This window comes from Ranitomeya variabilis, chromosome 1 (genome assembly GCF_051348905.1).
Source record: "Ranitomeya variabilis isolate aRanVar5 chromosome 1, aRanVar5.hap1, whole genome shotgun sequence".
NCBI lineage: Eukaryota > Metazoa > Chordata > Amphibia > Anura > Dendrobatidae > Ranitomeya > Ranitomeya variabilis.
The window spans coordinates 1,090,962,934-1,090,976,899 of record NC_135232.1 but is presented as its reverse complement, the minus strand read 5'-3'; the positions used below and the strand labels follow the sequence as shown (position 1 = coordinate 1,090,976,899).

The 13,966-nt window shown below is 45.8% G+C and overlaps 1 protein-coding gene across 1 annotated transcript in view; it reads right to left on the bottom strand.

Moving 5' to 3' along the window:
• QDPR (quinoid dihydropteridine reductase) overlaps window positions 1-11,933 on the bottom strand; it is a 33,116-nt gene extending 21,183 nt beyond the window's left edge. The window contains exons 1-5 of the mRNA XM_077280009.1: window positions 11,739-11,933; window positions 10,685-10,777; window positions 8,208-8,304; window positions 6,086-6,226; window positions 3,338-3,446 (exon numbers count right to left, since the gene is read on the bottom strand). Of these exons, the coding sequence (XP_077136124.1) occupies window positions 3,338-3,446; window positions 6,086-6,226; window positions 8,208-8,304; window positions 10,685-10,777; window positions 11,739-11,834 (536 nt within the window). The 5' untranslated portion in view covers window positions 11,835-11,933. The remainder of the gene's footprint in view (window positions 1-3,337; window positions 3,447-6,085; window positions 6,227-8,207; window positions 8,305-10,684; window positions 10,778-11,738) is intronic.
• Between the last annotated feature and the right edge of the window lie 2,033 nt (window positions 11,934-13,966).

Here is a 13,966-nt window from a genome sequence, read left to right as displayed (position 1 = left end):
CCATTCTTCCCTCTACCCGTGAAATGTTCTCCGTGCCATTGGCTGCAACATAACCCCCAAAGCATGATTGATCCACCCCCATGCTTAATGGTTGGCGTGATGTTCTTTTTCTGTGCCCTTTATTCTCCACACGACTTTTTAACCCCTTCACCCCCGGAGCTTTTTCTGTTTTCGTTTTTCGCTCCCCTCCTTCCCAGAGCCATAACTTTTTTATTTTTCTGTCAATTCGGCCATGTGAGGGCTTATTTTTTGCGGGATGAGTTGCACTTTTGAACGACATCATTGGTTTTACCATGTCATGTACTAGAAAACGGGAAAAAAATTCCAAGTGCGGTGGAATTGCAAAAAAAGTGCAATCCCACACTTGTTTTTTGCTTGGCTTTTTTGCTAGGTTCAATAAATGCTAAAACTGACCTGCTATTATGATTCTCCAGGTCTGTTCGAGTTCATAGACACCTAACATGACCAGGTTATTTTTCACCTAAGTGGTGAAAAAAAGATTCCAAACTTTACTAAAAAAAAATTAAAAAAAATTGCGCCATTTTCCGATACTCATAGCGTCTCCATTTTTCATGATCTGGGGTCGGTTGAGGGCTTACTTTTTGCGTGCCGAGCTGGCGTTTTTAATGATTCCAATTCAGTGCAGATATGTTCTTTTGATCGCCCGTTATTGCATTTTAATGCAATGTCACGGTGACAAAAAAAACCGTAATTCTGGCGTTTCGATTTTTTTTCTCGTTACGCCGTTTAGCGATCAGGTTAATGCTTTTTTTTATTGATAGATCGGGAGATTCTGAACGTGGCGATACCAAATATGTGTAGATTTGATTTTTTTATTGATTTATTTTGATTGGGGCGAAAGGGGGGCGATTTAAACTTTTTTTTTTTTTACTTTTGCCATGCTTCAATAGCCTCCATGGGAGGCTAGAAGCTGGCACAACTCGATCGCCTCTGCTACATAGCAGCGATCTGCTGTTCGCTGCTATGTAGTAGAATTGCAGGTGTGCTGTGAGCGCCGACCACAGGGTGGCGCTCACAGCTACCGGCGATCAGTAACCATAGAGGTCTCAAGGACCTCTATGGTTACTGTCCTGACACATCGCCGACCCCCGATCATGTGACAGGGGTCGGCGATGATGTCATTTCTGGCCGCCCAGCTGGATGCGGTAGTTAAATGCCGCTGTCTGCGTTTGACAGCGGCATTTAACTAGTTAATAGCGGCGGGTGAATCGCGATTTCACCCGCCGCTATTGCGGGCACATGTCAGCTGTTCAAAACAGCTGACATGTCCCGGCTTTGATGCGGGCTCACCACAGAGCCCTGCATCAAAGCAGGGGAGCTGACATCGGACGTACTATTCCGTCCGATGTCAGTAAGGGGTTAAAACTGCAATCAAGCTTATTTAGATTTTCCTTTGCATACTTCTGATGTTGAATTTTATGGCGAGAAAGCAGGAGAGGTTTTCTTCTGATGACTATTCCATGAAGGCCATTTTTGTGCAGGTGTCTCTGAACAGTAGAAAAATGTACGGCAACTCCAGAGTCTACTACATCTTTCTGAAGGTCTTTTGCAGTCAAGTGGGGGTTGTCATTTGCTTTTACTGAAATTTAGCTTGATGACGTGGCCTTTCCCAACAATGATAGTGAACAAGGCATAACTCTAACTGGCTAATTAAGGTCTGAAACCTTGGTCAAAGTTATCGGAGCACACAAATCTCCAAAGGTGCACCAACGTTTGCATTGACCCACTTTCCCTTTTGTGATTTTTAAAATGTAAAAAATGAGATATTATATATGTTCACAACAATAATTTTGACTAGGGGTGCCCAAACCTTTGCATGCCACAGATATAATATATTTTAAATTATATACAAATATATATTAAATAGTGGCAGACCAACAGTCGTGACAACATTTTTAATATACATCGGGCCTCATCAAAACAGTCTAGCAGTGAAACTGTCTTAGTTGCCCAAAGCACCAAGTGAGCTTTTACAGATTAAAAATTGATAGCTCCAAATGTGTTTTTTTTTTTTCTCAACAAACTACAGTGTGTCCGTAAAGTCATGGTGCACTTTTATAGTTTACATTTTGGCACCCTTTCTCTAGCCCAAATCATATCAGACCTGTTTATGAGGAGAGATAACAAGAACCAAACAAACTCATTTAAGCTGTTGCTGAGCCCCCAGTCAGACTAAACTGAACTCTGATCAATACACTGCAAGGTCTGTGACATCATGCAACCACAAGCTAAAGTGATCGTTTGGATGTGTGTAAGGCAAAAAAATGGAGCCAACATCGAACTGCACTGAGTAGGTATGAAACTGGGAGAGTTTCTTTTTTTTAATTTGGAGCAGATTTCACATTTCTATCGTTTTTTGTTGCTTTCCAGTGACTGGTCAAAAGTGCACCATGACTTTACGGACACACTGTATATAATCAAGAGCTCAATTTAAACCAATTAGCACAAATGGGCACACCAGAATGTCCACACTGGAGTCTGCATGTGATAGCACAAATCATTGCAGTTTGACAGCAGCATCTAAAATGGAATGGTCGCCAGTGCAAATGCTGTTATCAGTTGCCCAGTATGTGATCAGGGCCTGCCAATGGGTTACCAACGCAGACAAGGGCCTGCTGAAGGGCCCCATGGCTGCCAATGCGGTCCCTCTGAAGCTTTGCCACAGGCTGATCTACACAGGAGACCATGATTTATATAAAATATCTCTCTAAAAAAAAAAAACACTAAAACACAAAAAAAACAAACAAAAAAAAACCACCTATGAACCCCAAATTTGCATCAATAAAACAGACTGTTTGCCTTGTAAAAAAAAAAAAAAAAAAAAAAAAAAAAAGAGGCCCACACAGCTTCATCAACAGGAAAATAAAGTGAATGAGAATCCGCAAGTCTCAAGCACATGCTGCTTATTTTTCCCTAGCGTATTTGAAGCTGTACACAGAAATGGGAGTATGAAAATTGCACAGTTATAGGTTGTTTTGGGCAACAAGGACAGTGTTACTGCGGACAGCTTTGATGGCAGCCTGCACACTGGAGTGGGTTTCTGGGTATTTATTGGGATGTTTCTCTGCGCAGTATTCATACACTTCATGCCATGCAGGGTCATTACTTGCATTGTAAAGCACGTCTGCCATTATAATGGGTAGATTATATGAACAATCAGGTTTGCCATCTTCAGATCCGCTGAGTGTTTGTTCTGTCTCACAATCAATATACTCGAGTCCAACAGACAACGTGGAGAGGCTCCTCTCCATTTACTTCAAGTATCAGGAACATATTCACAGAAAATCAATATCAGACAAAGCAAGAAGCAACTTACGGCAAGATGGCTACAGCGGCAGAATTCACCGGCAACCCGCTCTTCTCCCCACCGAGACTCTGGCACAGCTGATGTACTGCGGCTTTCGCCATTCCATACGCAATCATTCCTAAAAAAGATAATCATGAAAGTCACCACTTCCTCTACAAACGTGATAAAAGACTTGTGATTTTGTTCGGATGTCATCCATTTCTGCAATGCTTTGTTCTCTGCCATGTCAGCTTTTGAAGCTGCAGGCTTTAAGCTCAGTGGGCCTTCTCTGTGAAACAGGTTGGGTCTCTTCCTCACCCTTTGTTCCAGCCTGTGAGTTTCAAATCACACAACTGTTTTTCAAAGAGAAAATGTGTCGAGGGAATCTACGCCAGAGAAACCAACGCGATACGTGTGGTTAACACCAACCCGCTCTGACCATAGCTGCCTCAGTGCCAACGAGTAGGTTAGCGGTGGAGCAATATACCATTAACAGATCAGACTACACAAAAGGTTTGTTATGAAGATGTAATGTGATGCAGATCGGACATTAAAATCTTCTTTATTGATACATATTAAAAATTTCAAAGCATCGATATTGGCAAAGAACAGTAAAAACCACCAACATCATGATGTGCATTGTGCTGGGAAGAGTCGCAGTGCCCAGTAAGTGAAGAGATGTCAGACCAAGTGTCCCACCGCAGAAGTGAAGACCACATAGGACCAGACTGGACGCTGAACAAGGGCAGCAGGAATATAATTTATTTCACTACATGTGTAACAAATCATGTAACAATCATACCTTTTTTGTTTTGCTTTTTAATCATTACCATGAATATTGTAATTAGATATATTTTCGTCTTATGCAATTTGTTTTAATTAGACCAATCAAGCCAGCGGAGAAGATTGCCCAACCCGTGTGTAATACATGCTGTCTCCTCCTAAAATGAGACGCACATGTCCCATAGACATCAGAGACATTCCGGAGGGCCCCGGATGTGGTTACCGGGATGAGACGATGTGACATTATGTATGATACATAACAGACACATGGCCCTGACATTATTGGGTTTCCTCTCCTTTATTCCAGTCTTGCAAACTTTTTCTACTACAATAAGTCCATGCAACTTCGTGAAGCAGAAAAATCACAGACGGTTTCAGGGCAAAGGGCTGAATGTATCAGGAGGCAAAGGTCTCTTTACTCAGGACAAGGACACATTCACCATGTACTGTAAGTGGAGAAATGGTGAAATCAGATCTACAGCGACTACATGTAGGCCAGGTCCTCACAGGGAGGTAATCTAGAGATGGCAATGGGTGTTACTACGCCCCAATGTAAATTAAAGCTCGTCGTATGCCAAGAAAACCCAATTTTCTCAAATAATCTAAAAGATAAACTATATGGATAAACGTACTGGGACACCTGCACATTACATCTACAGGAACTTTAAGGACAGTCCATAGTAAATCCATAGTCCTTACCAGGCATTGGTTGCCCTTTGCATACAGCCATTACTCTTCTGGGAACATTTTCTACAAGATTTTGGAGGTGTCTGTAGAGATATCTGCCCAATCATCCAGAAGAACATTTCGTGAGGCTCACAATCTCCATTCTAGTTCATCCCAAGGACCATGGGTGAGGTTCTTCCACATCAAACTCCCCCAACCATGTCCTTATGGATCCTGCTTTGTGCTCTGGGAACAGTCATGGGGAACACAAATGGGCCTTCCCCTAACAGTTTCCATAAAGTTGGAAGCTACAATTGTCAAAAATGCAAAGCTGAAGGATTAAGACTACCCTTCCCTGGAAGTAAGGGGCATATGCGGATCCCTGAAAAACAACCCCCATAACATTATCCCTCCACCACCAAACTTTACAGCTGGCACAATGCAGTCAACAGGTAACGTTCTCCTGATCTCCACCAAGCCCAGACTTGTCCAGCAGACCGAAGTCACTACATAAGACACGTTTCCTCTAGAGTCTAGAGGTGGCAGCTTTATTATCACTCCATCCGATGCAAAGCATTGCGCTTGGTGATGTAAGGCATCATGCAAGCTGCTCAGCCATGAGACTCCCAGTGAAGGCATAGAGTGTGTGCTGATGGTAATGCCGATGAGGTTTGGATTCTGCAGTTATGGAGTCAGCTGAGTGTTGGCGACCTCTGTTCCTGAGCACTCGGTGACCCTGCTCTAATGGTACATGGTCTCCACTTCGGAGCAGAGTTACTGCCGCTCCTACCACTTCTTAATATTATCACTCACATGTGATGAGGAAGATTTAGGAGCAAAGAAAGTAATGATCGGACTTGTTACACCGGTGGTTCCTTATACAAGACCGTGCTGGTACCAGTGACCTCAGAAGTCATCCTGTCGCACATCATATTCCGCAGCACTTTACTGAAATTACCTCTGTACCCACTGGGACGCAATCTAAATCCCCCATCAGTATGTCTGTGCAGCATGGGAGGAAACCGGAGAACCCGGAGGAAACCCATGCAATCACGGGGAGAACATTGCACAGCATTCTTGCAGATATTCTACTTGGCAGATTTCAACCCAGGACCCCAGCACTGCAAAGCAATAGTCCTAACCACTGAGCCACTGGCCCAACTAACTCATTAGTAAACCAAGAGGCCAGATGTTCTACAAGGGGGGAAATTAATAGTCAAATTCAATGATTAAGAGGTGTGTCCCCACACTTTTCTCCTTAGAATATATGTTTATTCATACGCCATGCCGCTTATGTATTTTTTCCCATGGGCAATATCCGGTCTTTACCTGGAGTAGCGGACAGTCCAGCATTCGCCCCGGATAAGGTGAGCAGGCCGCCCTCTTTCAGGTGTTTCGTAGCTAGGTGACTGGAAATAGTTGATGTCCACACACTCTGTTTCCACATGAGATCACAATTCTTATAAAAAGCTGAAAAAAAAAAAATCAATCAAGAAAACAGAAGCAAAGAGCATCAATCAGTAAGTTTTTGCTATGTGCTCTGAGAACAGCGAACTGTAGAGACAGACTCTGATTCCAGCGATTTGTCACTTACTGGGTTGCATGCTGCAGCTTTGATAGAATCCCCGTATTCTCTGCTGTAGAATATCTAAGAATGCGGAGCTCTGTATAACCCCGCCCACACCTCTGATTGGCAGCTTTCTGTGTACATGGTCAGCAAGCTGCCAATCAGTGGTGGGGTGGGGTTACACAGATTAGCGGGACTGCTGTGCCTGTGACCCCTAGTCCTGTAGTGATATGCTTCTGCTGATAAAACACTGATTGTATTGAAACTACAGCAAATAGCCCAGTAAGTGACACAATGTTGGAATCAGGGTCTCTGCCCCTACATTATGCTGCACTCAGATTAAATAGACACCTGCAGACAGATTTTTTTCTTTATGCTAGCAAGCTGATGGCAGTAGCTAAACTGGGACCGCAGTGGTCACATGCTGTACTTTACTGGCCTCACCACAGCGCCATAATATTCATGTAATTAAAGTGTAGGACACAGGCATTGATTGGCACGTAGAGCTACCGGTTGGCCCACATCTGTAATGTAGCAGGTCCATCAATACTAGTGTCGCCATATCAATTATATGACTACGATTGGCGAAACCTGGAGGTAACCAAAAAAGCATCACAGCTTCAATTTAAAGGGCTGTTCTCAATGTAAAAAGTTAGACCCACTGGACCGGGCTCCTGCAAATTATCTCATTTATTCCTAGCTGTAGCCTATAGTGGCAGCAGCAGTCAGATCGACGGTCCTGACGTCATCATTTGTGGTCCAGCAGACACCATTATAACAGGGCTACCCACCATCAATCTTTTAAGAAAGCTGGAAGATCCCTCTAAATCAATGACATATCCAAATCAAGAGAAAAAAAAAAAAAGCAAGAATACTTTGCCTTTTACAGATCAATAGAGCAAATGTACATGGGTTATCGATCCTGCTAACTAATGATTAACTACCGACAACACGGATCTGTGCAGCAACGTCCAGGCAATATTCAGGATTTCAACGATATAGTACACTGACTGCACATTTACTATCAATTGACCCAATTTACATCTAAATATCAACCATAACAGATTAAATACTGGCTACATTGGGTGATCAGAAATCAGATTTTTTTTCTTTTTTCAGTAAAATTGAAATAATTAAAAAAAAAAACTAAAAAAAAACCTTGTGTGGTTTCAAGAACGTCATAAAGAAAAACCCAAATAGCTCACATCTGGCTCTTATGAAAACAATTCGCATAAATTGGTACTAGGCGCACATGTGGCTAAAAGAGCTGACTCACTCTGAATTGTAGATTTTGTAATACATTCTCAATGGCAACACTGGTAATGTCCCTTCATGTCGCATAAGACATAAGGAAACGGCTAGATCCCCAAAAATTGGGGGAGAACATGTTACATGATCTAGTACTAGGACAGGACAACAAACCAACTAAAAGCCAGTTCCAAAGTCGGTGAGTTCAGGACTGGCCGCAGGTCTCCTAACCTGAACCCTGACCTAATGAAGACCTCTGACCGCCAACAGTGTAGGACAGGGATCTATGCAGCCCGGAATTGGTGGGGTGTCGGTGCCCGTGCTCACCATCCATTCAGTGACTATGAGAGTACGGAAATAGAGAGCGGCACTTGGCTTTCTCTAGCAGTCTAATAGACTAGGACTAGAGAGAAGGTTGAGCATGGGCACCTCCACTATTCAAGACAAAGGTCTGCAGAGTCACATGTCTATAATAGAGGCTTGTATGGACTGGAAACGCGTGGAGAATAGCATCAATCAATGCCGATTTATCTCCACCATTTATATTTGGATCCCTCCATTGTAAACATCACCAAGTTTGTGAAAACTAGTAGGGGCAACATGGAAACCCTCCATACCAAAACCCCAGTTCCTTACATTTTGCCTTTGCAGATCCTCCTGCCCAGCCTCCGGCTACACACAAGATGGCATCCACCTTCTGTCCCCCGAGGAGCTGATCCACCGCGGAGCTGACCTGATGGAAGGATGGGCGAAAGGAAGAAATGGTGAATGTCGGCTCGTGACAGAACAAGTCACATCACAACTACCACTGACTAATGGTCAATCACAAAACAGGTCACACATTGTACAGAAATATTCAACGGCCGAGGACCCCGAGCGTTCCTGCAATCCTCCTGCCTTTGATCCAACAAAGATTCGGCAGATTATCACAAGCTCCATCATCTAATTAGAAAACACATGTCCTATCCTGACAACATGACCCTTTCATTGTCACTAGAAATTAACCCTTTCACTGTATAGTTTGTGCCTTCTGTTTTCCCCTTCTTCTAAGAACTATAACTTCAAAACTTAAAGGTAAATCAGAACTTCAGAGTTTAAACGGAATCTGTCACCCCAAAATTCACCTATAAGCTAAGCCCACCGCCATCAGGGGCTTATCTGCAGCATTCTGTAATGCATTCTGTAATGCTGTAGATAAGCCCTGATGTAACCTGAAAGATGAGAAAAACAGGTTAGATTATACTCACCCAGGGGCGGTCCCAGTTCGGTTTGGGTCAGATGGGTGTCGTGGACCGGTCCGGCACCTCCCATCTTCATGCCATGACGTCCTCTTTGCTTCCTGCTGCAGCTACCGTGCAGGTGTATGTTATCTGCCCTGTTGAGGAAGTACTTTGCTCTGCCCTCAAGAGGGCAAATCATTACGCCCGTGCCGGAGCCGCAGCAGGAAGCAAAGAAGAGGACGTCATCACATGAAGACGGGAGGCGCCGGACCGGACCTGTGATGCCCATCTGACCCAAATCAAACTGGGACCGCTCCTGAGTATAATATAACCTCTTTCTTATCTTGAAGGTTACATCTGGGGCTTATCTACAGCATTACAGAATGCTATACATAAGCCACTGATGGCGGTGACCTTAGCTTATAGGTGAATTTTGGGGTGAAAGATTCCCTTTAAATTCTGAAGTTCTGATTTTTTTTCTCTGTTGCAGTTTACCATGTAGCACAATTTATTTTTAGAATTTTATATATTAGTCACTGATGAGACAATACCAGATGTTCATATTTATTTTTTTTTAATTATTATTATTTTTATTATTCTGGGAAAATAAGAGCAATTCAAATTTCTATAATTTAATGTTTCAGTTTTGTTTTTTTAAAAACACATTTGGCAACCTCTGTGTTCCCGGCAAATCTATCATCTGATGGACATGAGTGCTGGAACGGTCACATGACATGAATGTGCCGCTTGAAGTACTCCTCCGCCTCCCATCCCCTCTTAATATATTGCAGCCATCATATTATATAGCACTGTGTACTTACAATTGCTCATTTTGCCTTTTTACCCAGACAATTCTCCTCTATTAGATCTACAGCATCACATGATTAATAACTGACTAGCTGAATCCTTCTAAGCTCTATGTAGGGACAGGACGTAAATTTTTCCTGCTTGAGTTATGAGTCAGGGCAAATGTCCCTGGCAGGGTGAGAAGCCGCTGGGTCAGGAGATAAAGAGGGGAATGATACATGCAGGGACAAGAGACTTCACATTTTTACATAGAGCAAAGAAAAGATTAGAATTAGCAGGGTAGAAAGGCAAAATGAGCAATTGTAAGTTCACAGTGCTATAGAATGTGATGGCTACAATGCATGAAGAGGATAAAAGCTTTGATGGGTGGAGGAGGGCTTCTTTCAATGTCACTGACAGAGGCTGACAGCGGCATTTAACTGATTAAACAGCCACGATCGGAGCTAGCTCTGGTCACTGCTGTTAGTAGGCAGGTGCTGACTGTAAACACAGCCTGCGCCCAACATGTAACATACATGAACATCACATGTAGAAGAGCAGTTAAAGGACTTTATAGCCTGGAGATCTCCTCCTAAATATATGGCGGACAGATGCACACACCTCCATGCTGAGCTTCACATAGATTTTAGGACTGCGTCAATAAAAAGGGACAGTTTCAGCAGCAAGCCTTTTCGCTAACTGATGCCAGCACTTTCGTCAGCTGTAGAAACCCCCACAATCATCAGATGACTGGCAGCGACTGAAGGGGTTTGGCCAGGTTTAGAATAATCTCTTAGTGACCCAACGCCCCCCCAGATCCCAGATGGCTGAGCCCAACGCACTGATCACAGAATACTAGTAAACACAGCAGATGTCCACCATCAACACCCAACATGTGCGGTCTATAAAAGAGGAACGTGCCCGGTGTATCCAACCGCACGAGACATCAGAGCCACATACAGGGACTCGGCAGCACTTCACCCTTACAGTGATTACATCTGACCACTGATAGGAAATGAAATCAATCTCCTGACCGCGGCAGTCACTGCACACATCAGCCCACATCCAGTAACCTGGGGCTGTGCAGACAGCCGCCCGCTGACTCACCTCTTCTGCTTGCTCCGAGAAAGAATCAGACAGTTTGACAACAACGTTGGCATTTGCGGCTGCATTTTCTGTTACATCTATGGATGCCACCCACTGCAGGAATAAAAGGGGAGAAAGCAAAGTCAATATTATAAAAGGGAGACGGCATGAACATATAGGAAGATAGAGTCTCCCCTGTGCCTCATGTTCTACTCTATGGAATAAGTTTCCAGCACAGCCCGGCAGGTCCCCCGCGGCGCACCACAGCCCGGCAGGTCCCCCGCGGCGCACCACAGCCCGGCAGGTCCCCCGCGGCGCACCACAGCCCGGCAGGTCCCCCGCGGCGCACCACAGCCCGGCAGGTCCCCCGCGGCGCACCACAGCCCGGCAGGTCCCCCGCGGCGCACCACAGCCCGGCAGGTCCCCCGCGGCGCACCACAGCCCGGCAGGTCCCTCGCGGCGCACCACAGCCCGGCAGGTCCCTCGCGGCGCACCACAGCCCGGCAGGTCCCCCGCGGCACAGCACAGCCCGGCAGGTCCCCCGCGGCACAGCACAGCCCGGCAGGTCCCCCGCGGCGCACCACAGCCCGGCAGGTCCCTCGCAGCACAGCACAGCCCGGCAGGTCCCCCGCGGCGCACCACAGTCCGGCAGGTCCCCCGCGGCGCGGCCCAGCCCGGCAGGTCCCCCGCGGCGCACCACAGCCCGGCAGGTCCCCCACGGCGCACCACAGCCCGGCAGGTCCCTCCTGGCGCACCACAGCCCGGCAGGTCCCCCGCAGCGCGGCCCAGCCCGGCAGGTCCCCCGCGGCACGGCACAGCACAGCCCAGCAGGTCCCCCGCGGCACATCAAAACTTGTAGCATATTATTAAAAAAAACGTACTTTTATTTATTTTTTTTAATACAGGACTCCCTTTTACCATCATCTAAGTGCAATACATGAAATGCAGCCCCAGCCTCAGCTCTCCTACACAAGCTTCTGTGCTGGGACTTCTGTACCCAGGTGACCACTGTACCTGCCCAGCACCACACTAACCCTATAACACAGAGGGCACAGGACACCATACAGCCACTCACCCAGTTCCGGGACATGAAGTAGTCCACGCACCGGGAGCCCAGGGCGCCTCTGCCGCCGTACACCAGCACACGCCGAGCTTCACTAGCGGCAGCCATCTGCACAATGCACAGCCGGGAGAGGAAAGCAGCGCAGCGCCACAGACCGGCATACAAGAGGCAAGCGCTGAGCCCGCCCCCTCTGACGTCACCACCCTTGCTGTCAAACACGGGCTCAGCTAAGGGGGCCTGTATGTGACGTCGCGCGTTGTGATTGGACGCTGCGGGCAGCTGCTCTGCCCGGTAGAGTGGTCACATGACCTGTGCTAGTCCGCCCGTCACACAGTGGCCGCAGCACACAGCGCCCGGTGACCACTGCTCTGGCATTGATGCCGCCACTTCTCCCCCAGTTACTGGAGGGTTTGTTGCCAGACTTGCAGAACATTAAACACCGAAACCTTAATGAATAATCTAATGACGGCAACGGAATAATATGCACAGAAAATCTATCCAGAGAATGCTCATAATATGGAGAGAGAAGAATAAAGTGATGTCAGACATAACTATAAATGACACTGAGCATGAAAACTACTTCTAACGCTCAAGGAATGTCCCAGGGCAGCAGTTGGATCAGCCCCAAGATGAGTCCATACCCTCAGGGGTTAACAAGACAACTACCTGCACGGGACATAGAGCAATGAGCTGGAGACAGACCCATCATCTCCAATCACAGTCACAGTATATCACAATGTACGCCCTACAGACGTAAGGTGTATCCATTCGTGTGGCGGCCATTGTTGCTGTGATTTTGTGTTGGTGCAGACCCCAGACTGTCTGCCCTGCTGGCGCATTGCCACTGTGGCAGTGGTCGCCACATGGCTCTGCTCCGTTAGGGCAGTAGGACCCACTACGAGGTTTGCCGTGACGTGGCAGTGGCTTCATACAGTCTGATCAGAATGTTAAACTAAGAACCTCATGTTCAGTTATATATATTTTTGCCGAGAGGCTTTAGATCATTGTGTGATTTTTGGAGGTGCTGTCCTTTCTCTCTTTTCACCATTCATTAATAATCAGATGTGCAAAAATGACGCTTCATTCAGCGATCACAAGGTAGTCATGAAACAGAAAGTGCAGTCATGTAACAGGGAGATAATGTACAAATAGTGCAGAGTGTTACTGGCCAATAGTCAATTCCAGAGGCCATGGTGTAAGTAGGTCTGTAGCAAAGATCAACAAAGCAATGTGCTTACTGCACCTCGACACACGTTTCACCCTCCGGGCTTCGTCAGGAGGTGCGGCTAATTAAAAGCTCGGCTCTAAATGGTGTGAAGTGAATTGAGCATGAGACAACAGCTGTGAGAATAATCCTCAGTAGTGAGGTGGCCGCAGACCTTCAGGCTGGGCCCGCCTCAGCAGAAGGGGTCACACCCACAGACAAGTGTATGTACATGATCTAACTCCCCCAGTCATTCATTACTACACTATTATAGCAAGTGCAGACCGCCACATACTAGGTAAACTAACTCCACCCACAAAAGGGGCACATCACCCCCGAGAGCCGTCAATCGACAGCAAGTGGGAGAACATACAGCCTCCACTGGAGCAACCTAACAATGGGGAGTGTAATGGGGTTATCAGCAAATCGGCGCACTCACAGCCAGGATGCTCCGTCCCCAGGGAGCCACACCAGCACATGATAGGAGGAAGTTATAGAAAAGACCTGAAACTAATAAATGCATTGAGACCTTATGGTGTGGCTTTGTTTAGAGTAACAATCCAACTTGTTTCCATTTGAAGGAGTTTCCACTTCAGGTCACCACCTCGAACTCCTAAATAGGCATGGTCGATACCCCGTACTCTCAGACCCTTCAGGTTACAGTTATGATGCTCACGAAAATGTCTGGGAATACTTAAGTATTTCAAAGTTCTGGCACTTCCCTGCATTTTTTATATCCCTAATATGCTCCTGTACATGTACCTTCAAGGCCCTGGTAGTCATTCCTATGTAAATTAGATTATATGGATATGTGGCAAGGTATATAATAGCTTCTGTATTGCAGATAACATGATGGACTATTTTAAAGGTTTTGTTCCCTGCAGAATTAACAAAGTCTGTACTTTTTGGAATATACACTGCTCATAAAAAGGGAACACTAAAATAGCACATCCCAGATATCACCGAATGAAATATTTCAGTTGCAAATCTTTATTCATTATATAGTGGAATGCGAGAATGAGAACAATAAAACATA